Source organism: Dermacentor silvarum, chromosome 3, assembly GCF_013339745.2.
Source record: "Dermacentor silvarum isolate Dsil-2018 chromosome 3, BIME_Dsil_1.4, whole genome shotgun sequence".
Classification (NCBI taxonomy): domain Eukaryota; kingdom Metazoa; phylum Arthropoda; class Arachnida; order Ixodida; family Ixodidae; genus Dermacentor; species Dermacentor silvarum.
Window position 1 is genome coordinate 188,808,460 of NC_051156.1, and position 12,901 is coordinate 188,821,360.

Genomic DNA, 12,901 nt, shown 5'->3' on the forward strand with positions numbered 1-12,901 from the left:
CGCGTAATGCGAAGACGTGGGATCGTTTCCCACCTGCGGACAGTTGTTTTAAAGACGATAGTCTTTCTTGGGGAACTTAAACGCTGAAAATTTGGTCTGTCTGTCTGTCTGTGTGTCTGTCTGTCTGTCTGTCTTTCTGTTTGTCTGTCTGTCAACCGATTCAGCCACCCGGCCAAAGTTGGACCACTTGCTTACCGCCCACACTACTTAAACTGGTACGGCTGTTCATACTTGTGAACGTTATCGATCACAAAGTAAATATTACACATATCTGAGGCGCAACATCACTAGGTAAGTATTAGGAGGTGTGTTCCTTTAATAGAAAATACATAGATACGTATCTCCAAAGACCCTAGTTTCTTAAGCTGCGCTGAAAATGCCATGCTATGCGCGCCGACGAACGACGTTCCCCGACTGCGCGCCGACGAGCGCCCTCTGCCATGGAGGAAGGAAACCCTCTGCACAAGCTCATGTTTCCCGATGTATTGCCAGATGGCGTCCATGTCTCACGCAGCGCCTCCTCAATTTTATCAATGCCAGCCAGATGCGGCCGATTCAACATAAAGGAAGCGCTGTCTGAGGCAGGGCAAAACATAAATGGCCGCTTGATGAAATAATGCGGTAAAATGTAATCTGTTCAAACAAACCTTCATGCCAGGACGGAAATGGTACGAGTACAGCATCACGGGTGGCCGCGGATCAGACCAGCACTCATGTAGTACGGCCGGCAGAAGACTATCGTCTTTCGACGTCATTTGCAGCGAAGCACGCAGATACGCGGCAAATTTTTTTCATCCATTTTCATTTCCATAAATTTATCATTTCGTTAATTCAATTAGTAAGTGCAAGTAATTTCCCCTATGTTGTCCTTGGTGTCATTATTTGTTGGCTTCTTCTGATATGATTAATAATAATCGGGCCCCTCGGTTCCCTTTCCTCTCGTTCTTTATATATATATATTCTTTCTTTTTTTCGCTAACGGCCGTTATAGTTCCCGACACAGAAATGTTCACCTCGAGTACACAAGAAACTATTCATAAGTGTTATAGCTGTATAAGGACTAAATGGGACCTTCTTCGAAGAAACCGCAAGAAAACTTTCCCACAGAACAGATATCAAACGCAACGGGGGCGCCTAGCCATGTGAGAAAGCTTAACTTCAAATTTCGGTTAAAGAAGTACTGGTCTAGAATTTTTTTACTTTTCATTTGTTTCTTAAGATGAACGTCCTGGACCTCTAAACCCTAGAAAAATATACGGGCAAGCCTCAGAATGCCCGAAATAATTTAATCTTAAGGCTTTTCTACAGCCAGTTTCTGTGTTGTTTCCAAGAAGGTGTATACGTTATGATGTCACGACGCAGAAAGTGATCACGTGGGAGCAGAACATCGAAACATATCGGCATCGCTCCGGCCTGCTCAGTCGTCTGTTATGCTACAGTGGGCGCGCAACTTTCAGAGAATAAATAAAACCTAATTCAGCGTTCGTATCGAACCATTCATTGGTACGAAGTACCAAAGAATGTACCTCCAAACAAACAAACAAACAAAGAAAAAAACAAAGAAATAAACAATCAAACAAGCAATCAAGCAGACACAGACAGACAGACCGACAGACAAGGAAACAGTCAAATACTCTTATACTACTATTGGTGCGAATATGTTAAACTGGTCTTAGGCAACGTGTCCTTTCGTTGGGTAATTAATAACAATTACCCTGAGAGTGAAGCAGCTGAATGCAGGAGATAGTAGCAAAAAAAAAAAAACCCCGGAATTAACACATTGTGCCACGGCACGTGCTAAAGCCTTGACGCACTATCGCTACGAAACTTACCTGTAACCACGGCATGCACGTCTTCTCGTGGTGTGCGGATTATTGAATGGCGAAGTGAGACTGTACGCCATTCCTGTACCATTCCTGTACGTCGAAGCGAACGCACCTTAGCACCGAACAAAAACAGTCTTAGCAGAAAAGGAGGCAACCTTTTTATTCCTGTTCGATACAACCATAACATGACCGTCCAAACGGACATTTTTCTTCATTCACTCCTTGATGTACGATATGCGCCACTACGTCGCCTATAGCGCAATAAGACTATATATACGTTTATGTACAAGAAACACCGAGGACATGCAAACGGCGAGTTACTGCACACGTTAGATGAGACAGACAACAAGAAAGAAACCGAACACGCCTATGCATTCAACAAGCTTTCACTATTTTAAAGTATGAGTGACATGAAAACAGAACCGAAATTCAGAATGCAATATTTATGAAAATGAGCAAATGAACTCTCTCATGCCAAGTGTTATGTCAATACAGTAGAACTTCAATATAATTCTAAGAGTCTGCATTCGCCTCTTGCCCATGATCAACAGAGGTAATCACCGCCACCTTCTGTCTCATGTGTTTTTCGAATCATCATGGAAAAATTTACAGGGCGCCACGGCTTGAGACAAAGGATACGAATGCTGCGCATTTAATTGGCATGCATCTAATATTGTAGAATGCTTATATAGACGACAATGTACAGTATGGTTCAATGTTAAAGAGAACATCTAACCTGTAATTAAAGCAATGCGACTGGACCATTTCTCCGACTTAATCAGGAAAATGCGACTGATATTATGCGATAAGTAGGCATATGTGTCGGATGTTGCCTCCCTGATGACCGTGTTCGCCGCACGACTCTCGCTTCTTCCAAACGTTCGGCTTTTCCGCTTGACACGCACGCAATGGGTGAAGTTGATGCTGTAACTGCGTGGCTGCGAGGGGAGATGGCGCGATGATCGCAATACCAGAGGCAATGCGAAGGCATGGATAACCCGGCCACGAAAAATACTTCAATTTGGGGCTTCGGCTGCGATACGTTGGTGCACGCCGATCAACCAGTGTTCTAATCTTGACCAAAACACTGCTATAACGTTACAAAGTGCAGTAAATGCGCACGTTACTAGAAGAACGTACCCTCTCAACGTTGCTTACTAAAGATTGTTAAATGTGACCTATATCAGCCGAAAAAAAGTAAAAAAAAAAGATTGCCCATAGAGTGGCGTTGGTACATTGCGGTGAAGCTTAACAGATAGAACAGACTGCTGAATGGGCAATGTGCAAAATGTATGAGCACGCACGTTTACGTTTGCGGGACAGCACCCACGAACGACATGGGTGTCGGGAATGGGCGAACATTATCTCACGATATCCTTGCGTAGTAAGTCAAACTCCCGCGAATCTTCAGCGTGTTCCATTGAGAAACTATTTCTTATATGTATTTTGGCTAGGTGGCGTTCTTGTATAGAATGAGCAAGAAAATGCCCTTTTTTATGTTTGCTTTTGCACTTTGTTCTGGGTCCTTTCTTAGCGAGAGTGTTTCAGAACCCGCAGCCTTATCACAGAGCTCTGTATTGCGACGGCAGAATACTAATTAGGCGTTCCCTTTAGCAATGTTCCGTACTGTAAAACATCGAGCAAGCTGTCCATCTTGGCATTTACAGCGAAGCTGTTAAGGGCTAGTTCCCCAGGATCATGTCCGCGTGTAGAAAAAAAAAACTATCATCATCAGCATTGGCTCGAGCGTCGTCGTCTTCTTCCGCAGCTGGCGCTTTAGCGACCCGCGGTTTGCGCTCGTGCCACTGCTCCCGCGTTCGTCGTCTGCTTTCACAGCTGGCTGCGTTGCCGCTAATCCTTCCAGCGTCGAATTTCACTTCTCTACTGTCGTCGTAATGGGGAGGCTGCGTTTAGGGGGTATGAGTCATTGCTTAAGGGGGGTATGAGCAACTGACGACGTGTCCTGTCGCGTTTGAGCAATGCCACCGCGAACGCGCTCGGGAAAGGGCTCGTCGTCGACGTGTCGATTCTAGCGTGAGGGCTTCCGAAGCCCAGGCGAAACGTCAGCGAAGAGCTCCGGAACCTGAGTTGAGCGAGCGCGATGTTGAGGCCGAACGTCAGCGTCGTCTTGCCCTTCAGGAACCCGACATTGGTGGTGCACGCCTCGGCAACGCTAGCGCCAACTTCCCCGGTGCGACCGCCATGTTTCAACACGAGTTTCTCAACCGGAACGTTCATGATAGACATGTTCGGTTGGGTGATGCCCAACGACGATACGCCCATTCTAATCGTGGGGGGGGGGGGGGGGGGGGGGCACTATTCACTACAGCAGACCCACCATAGTCACAGCTTCGCTGGCTTCCGTCTTCACAGTAGTGGAAGGGTTCTGAATTTTTTTCTCTCTTCCAGTCACAATGAAATTTTGACAAGCGATTTATGGGGTTGGTTTTTGGAGTCCTAGTCGAGTGCTGACAAAGCCTTTTACCTAGATCCCACAACCACGAGGTAATGCAAAAGAAGCTCGCGGAAGAACGTCAGCGTCCTACACTCTGTCGTGTTGTCTCGACGCCTTGCCACGAGCGGCCGCGGGATAACAGGATTGCCTTTGCTCGATTATATTCTGATTATATCAGGCCGAGTATTCGCAATTATTTTTCAGATTAGTTGTAGTGATAATGACGCCGTGGCGTGTTCAGATTCAATGACAATGGACGAGGAAAATTGATAAAAATAGAATAAGTCGAACATAATATATTATTCATGGGCAGGCTGACGTGTGCATTACTAATGTTCGCCATTTACATAAGGAAACAATATACATAATCAATATGCAATACGATTTCTAGAACTCATGTCGGCTTCTCCAGATTGTTCATTCGGATGCTGCCATACGCCCAGTACGTGAATATTTCAGAAGCTCAACAGCCAGAGCATTGGAGATGGCAACGTCCTGTCTCTGTCGAAGTTTTGAGCGGCACTGCCTTCTTAAATTGCGCTTGCGTTGGGATAACAGGAAGGAAAATCTCCAGCAGACACCGTACATGAATTATTACCACCGTAAGCTACTCATTGATCGCAGTAAGCCGGATGATCATGGTCTGCCGTTTAAGGACTGACTAAACAGAACATCGCTTTAGATGATTCAAACGAGAAACGACGCTTTACAGCCACCGCTAACCGTAACCTACGCTGATGAGAGGAAGCCCGAGTTACAACCTTCTGATTTGATTTTATTTCATTTTATTTCATTTGAACTTCGACACTCGTCCTATTGCGGTATTTAAAGCCTGCCATCTTCTGACCCACAATGATGGGTCAAGAATGCAACGGTAAGTGCTCCTCAACGTGAATGCATGCGCCAGCTGAAGAATCACCTCGTCCCAGTCTACTCCCCCTTCTTCATCCTTTGTATCCAAGTGCCTGCTTTATCCTTGCAAGAGATACGCAAATGAGAAATACCAGATGATGCGCAAATGATGAAGAGTGCGCGTATAGCAAGCTGGAACTCATGGTACCAACTCTCGCACCTTATGTGAGTGGCGTGTTTACGAGCATGTGGCTCCGTCTTTCGACCAACACTGCGGTTAAATAAACCGTACACGTAAACACAGGTACGCGATGCTCGTATAATGACACTTCTATGCTCAGGTATGTATGTAGGAAACGCTCTTTTTCTTTTCCACTTATTTTGTTGCGTCAAGCACAATAGTGTATGTAAACATATTAGTGCGATCCTGGTTTGTTCGTATACATGATGGTGAAGCTTGCCTGCTTAAATTATAGCATGCTCATAACCATTTGTATTTTGTTTCACATTTGGAGTTAGGCAAGATGAAGATGACAGTTGAAATGTAACAATGCTTCGTAATTATACAATGTCTCACACGTAATCGCGTAGCCGTTCGACCACCTCTCCATGTTTAAAGGCATCCAATAATCTTTGCACATCCCTCATACTTTTCAATGAATTTTCATTTTGTTCGGATTCGACTAGCGATATGATAGCAAGAAAAACAGATAACAAAGAGACTGTTGCCCAAATGGACAAACTCCAGAACAAAGTCCATCAACTGAGCTGAAAAAAATCCTAAACCGACAAACAAAATTGGCTTCAGTGTTGATGCTGAAGAGGTGATTCGGTGTGGCGTGAAACTTCAATGCCACAACACCGCAGCCATATGAGTACTCCATACAGAAGATAAAGTTTGGTGATGTGTTCCCGGCGTTATGGACTGGGGATAATGAGAGTACAATGAGAAAGAAATGACAATACAAACGTTGACCTGTCTCGTCCTGCGCTTTCCTGCGACTCAGTCCTTCATCTCGTCTGTCCTTGTGGCTTTTGTCGTGCGTAAGGACACACCCCAAGCGCCAGAAGAGCAAAGAGGTAGAGATTCTCAGGACGCGATGAGGACGTTTTCCTCCCATGCACAGCAACAGACAGGCGCTTAATTCAATCATACGTTATCATGCCACGCGTGTACATAAACACTTTAAGAGCAAAGGGTACGCTGGAAACGCCTTTTTGAAGAAGTAACTACTTTTCACGTATTTGAGACCGTCTTTGAGAGCTGCTGCACTGTTAAAAACAAACTTCAGCGCAAGTACACGAGAGAAGTAAACAACACTTTTGTGTGTGTGCGTGTGTTTGTTTTGGTTCCGTGTTTCTGCGCGAAATTTCTATCGAACAATGCAACACTGACTGGCCCGGAATCATAGCTTTCTTCAGTTATTCTCGTACTCTTCAGAGGAGTACATTACCTCTCCATGGAACGAATGCACCGTTTATGAAGCGTGTAGGTCTGGGCTTGTTGTTCTTTTTTTATCTTACGAGGCCACAAAACCGGTACAGGACGGCGATAAGACACAGACAACGCACGGCGCTAACTAACAACAATTGGGCCGGTACAATGTAAGAATTCCTTTCGCCTCTATGCTATATTCTTCTCTTATCATCCACAGTTCACTACCAGCCTATCCCGGTGATAACGAGGGCATAGCGCCGCTCGGACCACGGACGAAGCTCGTTGGAATAAAATTTTTATTTTAATTCCGCTTTGGTTTGATTGCGGGATGCGTGCTCCCTATTCGCGCAGTTACCGCCTACGAACGTATACCGCGCAGAAGATCACGGAGACCTTCAGTAAAACGGAGTTCACTAAGAAACAAGCACGCTGTAAACTCCCGCGATAAAACAGTCGCTAGGCGGACACCTTTTGTGTTTAAGAGTGTAGATCAACCTTTCCAGCTTTCTCTTAAACACACTGCCTTGTTAGTGGTTCAATGGTTCAACGGCGCCCTGCACTGACGGACCAGACGGCCGTGACTGCGATGGGCGCTGCGGCCAGAAGCAGCGGCCACCGGCGACCAGCTATAGTTCCGCGGTCTGCCGAGGAGGCGGCGCTGTCGTCGCAGCTACCGCCGTGCGCGTAGTGTCCGCAGTGGTCCTCGATGAGCGGCCCCGAGATGCGCTGCATGTGGCGCGCGAAGAAGGCGCTCGCCCGGTCGCCGCAGTCGCGTTCCACGTGGAAGTTCTTGCACTCCACGAACTCGCTGAAAGCGCTGCGGCCCGCCCGATGAAGGTCCGGGCAGTCGGTCGTGCGTGCAACGAGGTTAGGAAAAAATAAAAATAAACGAAGTATGTTAGGAAAAACTAAGTATGTAGACAGTCGTCATCAATATGAAAGGGAACAGTGAACTTTTTTTTCTTAAGCTACGATAACTCGTTTTGCATGGGTTAGAATCTAGGAACTTGATACTTTACAATAAGTTTTCCTGATGAACTTTAAATATCTTCGAACGCATTCATGGAGGGCATGTGTTTTTAGCCCCTACGGGCGTTTGAGGACAAAAATAAAGTTAGGTGTTCCCTTTCATATTGATGATGACTGTACATCAAGTGTCAGGAAGGCACACAAGGCAAAAGTTTGGAGCAACATGCGGGCGAAGTGATCAGCAGTCGTCAAAAAAAAAAAAAAAAAGGCATGTTTTCGGGAGCGTCACTCGTTCGAACACTGCTGATCACTCCGAGGTTCAGAAAGGTCACATTGCAGGCCGTCGGACAAGACGACGATTTGCGAGTAGTGTTTGATCGGTTTCGTGGCGCTCATGCTTTCGTGGTTTCGGAATTTTATGTAATAGCTGAAGGAAATATGCAGCACGACATACAGGAGGAGACACGATGGAACAGACGCGTACTGACGCAATCTTTGGATCCATTTATGTCCTTCAGAGGTCGCAGATTTAAGCAATTCGACACGTATGTGCAGTGAGGCTGAAAACGATCACTATGTTGCGCGCAGAAAAAAAAGAATGTGCATTATGAAAGAACTGGGTGACTCAACCGCATCTTTACTTCAGAATAACGAACCAACAAGGTATAGCAAAACGTTTTTTATCACTTAGGCTGCCGCTTTACGACCGAGTCTGCTGCTCTTGCCTGTTTCGAGAAACACACGTTGTCAGAGCAAGTTGTGTGCCAGTATTCTGGGGCACCAACAGCGTTGTAAACTTAGTTTTTCTTGCGAAATCAAATTAACTGGCCACGACTAACAGCAAAATGTCTCTTACGTAAGGTCGTTTCCTCGATGGCCGCCGTTCGGGCGCCCCGTCATTTATGATAGCGTCGAAGTGATAACGATGTCACTTACGCTAGGGAAGTTTTATGATGGCGAGCCGAGAGGGTGGGTACACGCGGTTATGCTGTGGCGCGGTAGTGAACCTAATTAAAATTAAATTATATGGGGGTTTAGGCGCCAAAACCACGATCTGATTATGAGGCACGCCGTAGTCGGTGACTCCGGAATAATTTGGACCACCTGGGGTTCTTTAAAGTGCACCTTAATCTAAGTACACGGGTGTTTTCGCATTTCGTCCCCATCGAAATGCCGCCGCCGTAGCCGGGATTTGGTCCCGCGATCTCGTGCTTAGCAGCCCAACACCACAGCCACTAAGCAACCACGGCGGGTGGTAGTGAGTATAGTACTGACCAACAGGATCTCTTGAGCCCGTGGTCGACGTCCTGCGCCTGGCTCACGGTTTTGGCCAGCTCCAGTGTGCGGCGGTAGGCAGGGGCGCACTTTTCTTCGTCCAGCGTCACGTTACGGTTGCAGCGGGCGTGCCGAAGGAAGTCTGCGCAAGGCAGGGAACGCTCGTCCGGTGGGTTTGCATCACCAGCGTTCGCACTCCCGAAAATTCTCTTACTCAAGTACAGATACGCGTAACCGATACGCGTAATATGTAACCGTAAATTAAGCACACCTTAAGACGGCATAATACACTACAAATACTGAAACACCGGACATGTCCCAAGAAGGATAAAAATGGCACATGTCACTGTAGCCGAAGCCGGATATATCGAACTCGACGAGGATCGCGAAATAGTTCGATATATGAATAATTCGAACTTTAAAATGAAAAATTTTACACAAACATTTTTAAGGGGATTTTACAGCTGTTCGTTATACACAATAATTCGTTATATCCGGCTTCGATATATCCGGCTTCGTATTACTAATGAAGGGAATTCACACAGACCTATTGCGCACTGGCAGCTGATCATCTTTTACACGCTAGGGAACGAAAGGAACAACCACCTCCCCCCTTTTTTGGGTGCCTGTCACATTGACCATTATCACGTTTATTCCTATTTTCCCTTCTTTCCTTCCCTCCTCTCTCTCCCTGTCATCTTTGTGTTCCCTCTTCCCATTCCCCCGGTGTAGGGTAGCCAACCGGACGTTATTCTGGTTAACCTCCCTGCCTTCTGCCTTTCTCTTGCTTCCTCCTTCATCATGTTCTACTGCAAAAAAAAAAAAAATGTATAGAAAAAAATGGCCTCCGCACGGGATTCGAATTGAGGGTCCGCGACGCGTGAGCTGTCGAACGTCGTCGTGCAGGCAGCTGTCGTCGTGCTGTCATCACCGTGGACGAAGAGTCAGCTATCACTGTGCTGGGTGGCACCTAATTGTGGCCATAGGCTATCCCTTCGGTGGCCCTCCAGACATTTTCTGATTGACGGGGACGAACAAGGGAGGCCTCAACCTAAAGTCAAAAGGACAAGTCAACCTAAGACAAAAGGACAAGTCTTCATCAGGGCAATAGCGGCTTCCCCTAGCAGGGTTTGTATATCTATCTCTGCCCCTAAGACGGGAAGCTTAAGAGAGCAAGAAAGGGTACGCTGAGGGCTGAGTAACGGAAATTAGTTGGATAGTGAATGGCCGGGGAGCGGGATAGACGCTTCAGGTACTTCATTAGTGGTGGGGGTGGAGAAGAACCTCTCACCCTAGGGGAAAGAGCTCTCATGAAGACAAGGCCCTTTCTCCAAGCATTATTGACTCGTTCTTGAGGCTTCTCATGTACATCCTCTGGGGCGTTAAATGAAGTCTTCATCTTCCTATGACCCCCTTTGTCTTGACTTGACTTCTGGGAGTATTTAATCCTCCGAAATGAAAACAACCTTGGCAGAAAAACGTGTCAAATATGTTGAGGATGTAGAATAGAAGCGTTACTTGCTGCAGGCAGACCTATATTTGAAAAGTCTGCCGTTAAGGCTAGCCGTAACGGTACGACTCAAAACTTATCTTGGCAACGGTCTTGGCCAACAGGTTAATGGAACGATGAACGCTGTACGCAGAGAGAAAAAAAAGAGGACGATCTTTGATTACGTTATGACTATGGCAAATCTTACTTTCCCCCCACCAGCCAGTTATGATCCTGGAACCTCACTGCCAGGCAATAAATTTCGAGCTTACTTCCTCTTAGTCGAAACCTATACGAAAATCTTGGCAATCGATGTTTCCTCTTAAACCACGTTCTCCCTGGGCGACTTTCTCTGGCTCTAAGCTTCGAATTATTTCACCGCATATAGAACGAAGTTATCGTGAACGAAAATAAATGTACGCGAACTAGGCCCACTGCATAATCAATACTGCAAACAGAACATGTACGCCCGATCCATATATATTGGCTGTCCAGTCGCTTTGTCACCGAACTTCGGCCATTCTAGCCACCATGCAGGCAATCATCCGCTTTGGCTCTCGTAATAGAATGCAAACATTACATTCTGGTATCTGCGAGGTGGCCTTTGTGGTTTGCTTTATTAGTCTTCTGGTTCGGGACACCACTTATGGTTTCTTGTTGGGGTATGATTGCGGATTGTGCATGACCCTGTAGTCCCTTGTCTGCGAATGCACTGTTTGCTGTGTGCGTCGTGTGTGTTTTAGTGCGTGTGTGTCGCCTGTATGTATGTAGCGTACCGCATTTCAGAAAACTTTACCTGTTTCTAGCTCTTACCTAAAATGTCCGGCTAAAGAATGCGGAACATAAGCGGAACTAGACACACACACGAGGCTGACATGACACTCCACCACGTATTCTTTGAGCATATTATACGCCTTCAGGCGGAGCCAGGTATGCTTTAATTAAACTATTGGACATCAGCACTGGACTCTCTGTCCTCTTTCCTAACCTTTCCCACCCATTTACCATTCCCACATTGCAGCGTAGCTAAGCGGGTTCAGCCTTGCCTGCCTATCATATATGTTTGTCTCTCTCTCTTCAGCTGACCTTCACTGCGACAGCAGTTAAGTGTGATCTAAGTTAGGTTTGCCCTGCCCGTCCATTCTATTACGCTGACGACGACCATTGTCGTCATCGAAGGCACACGGCTATTTCTGTCGTCCTTGGGCCACCTCATCATCCTCAGCTTGAAGCGTGAAGAAAAAAAAATTTGGAAGAATCCACCTCACGATGACTGTCGACGGTAATGCGTTAGCGTTGAATCATATAGCGACCCAACATGTTGCCACCGTCGAAACTAGCGTTGTATGAGGCGCATACTGCAGCGGGGCGCCTCTTTCCTGCTTCCCTAAGAACACTTACTGTCATTTAGAGCAGCCGCCGCGAAGCCTGCGCATAGCCTCCGAAATGCACGGCGCGCCGGCGCATGCGAACGCTGAGAAACGCGTCATACGGCAACCGGACTCCTCTCTCTCTCTCTCTCGTGCTTCTTTCTGGACTCGCGGCGCCATCTAGTGGCGCTACCGAGAAGTGCGCGCGTGGCGAATTAGACTAAGCGAATTAAGGGGGTCAGTTCTTAATGCATCGGCACTTGGGCTTTCTTTCGCCTTCAAGTCGTCTTAGGGATAACATAAGAGATCCTGTGACGTATTTATTCATTTATTTACTTATCATACCTTAAGGGCCCCGTGAGGGACATTACACGAGAAACCCTTGTGACGTTAGCTTGTTTCCACCCTGCATCGGAAAAGTTTAAGGGATATTTTTTGTCACTGTAGAAGCGGCATATTCCCAGTGGCACATACCGAGTTGGCGTCAAAGTTGGAGTCAAAGACGTTCATTGAAGAGTGGCACGGTCGGAGTGGCACGTACCTATAGTTCTCCAAGTCGACGTCAAAGATTTTCGTTGAACATGAATAGCCAACCCTGTCCCGCGTCTACAGTGACCCATGCCAGGGTACAAGAGGTTACTTGATGAGCGGCCCGTATGTTCACATTGCCACATACTCAGTGACTCAAGTTGGTCCGATGGTTGGTTTCGAGCCCCTTTATCTCGGCACAGCAGCCCGATGCGCTACACATCGCACCGCTTCACAGCCCTGACTACCCAGTGACCCAGGTAGGCGGGAAAACGGCTAGCTACAAAGATACATAGACACAATCATCATCATCATCATCATCATCATCATCATCATCATCATCCGTGTATATTTATGTCCACTGCAGGACGAATGCCTCTCCCTGTGATCTCCAATTAATCCTGTCTTGCGCTAGCTGATTCCAACTTGCGCCTGCAAATTTGCCTAACTTCATCACCTCACCTAGTTTTCTGCCGTCCTCGACTGCGCTTCCCTTTTCTTGGTATAGATTCTGTAACTCTAATGTTTCACCGATTATCCGTCCTACGCATTACATGGCCTGTCCACCTCCATTTTTTTTCGGCTTAATGACAACTAGAATATCGGCTATCCCCGCTTGTTCTCTGATCCACACCGCTCTCTTCCTGTCTCTTAACGTTAGGCCTAACATTTTTCGTTCTATCGCTCTTTGTGCGGTCC

At 46.7% G+C, this 12,901-nt stretch overlaps 1 protein-coding gene across 1 annotated transcript in view; it reads right to left on the reverse strand.

Moving 5' to 3' along the window:
- Positions 1 to 1,972: 1,972 nt before the first annotated feature.
- The window catches only part of LOC119446290 (uncharacterized), a 171,145-nt gene continuing 160,216 nt past the window's right edge, over positions 1,973 to 12,901 (reverse strand). Inside the window, exons 4-5 of the mRNA XM_037710687.2 lie at positions 8,816 to 8,957; positions 1,973 to 7,388 (exon numbers count right to left, since the gene is read on the reverse strand). Coding sequence (XP_037566615.1) covers positions 7,115 to 7,388; positions 8,816 to 8,957 — 416 coding nt within the window. The 3' untranslated portion in view covers positions 1,973 to 7,114. The remainder of the gene's footprint in view (positions 7,389 to 8,815; positions 8,958 to 12,901) is intronic.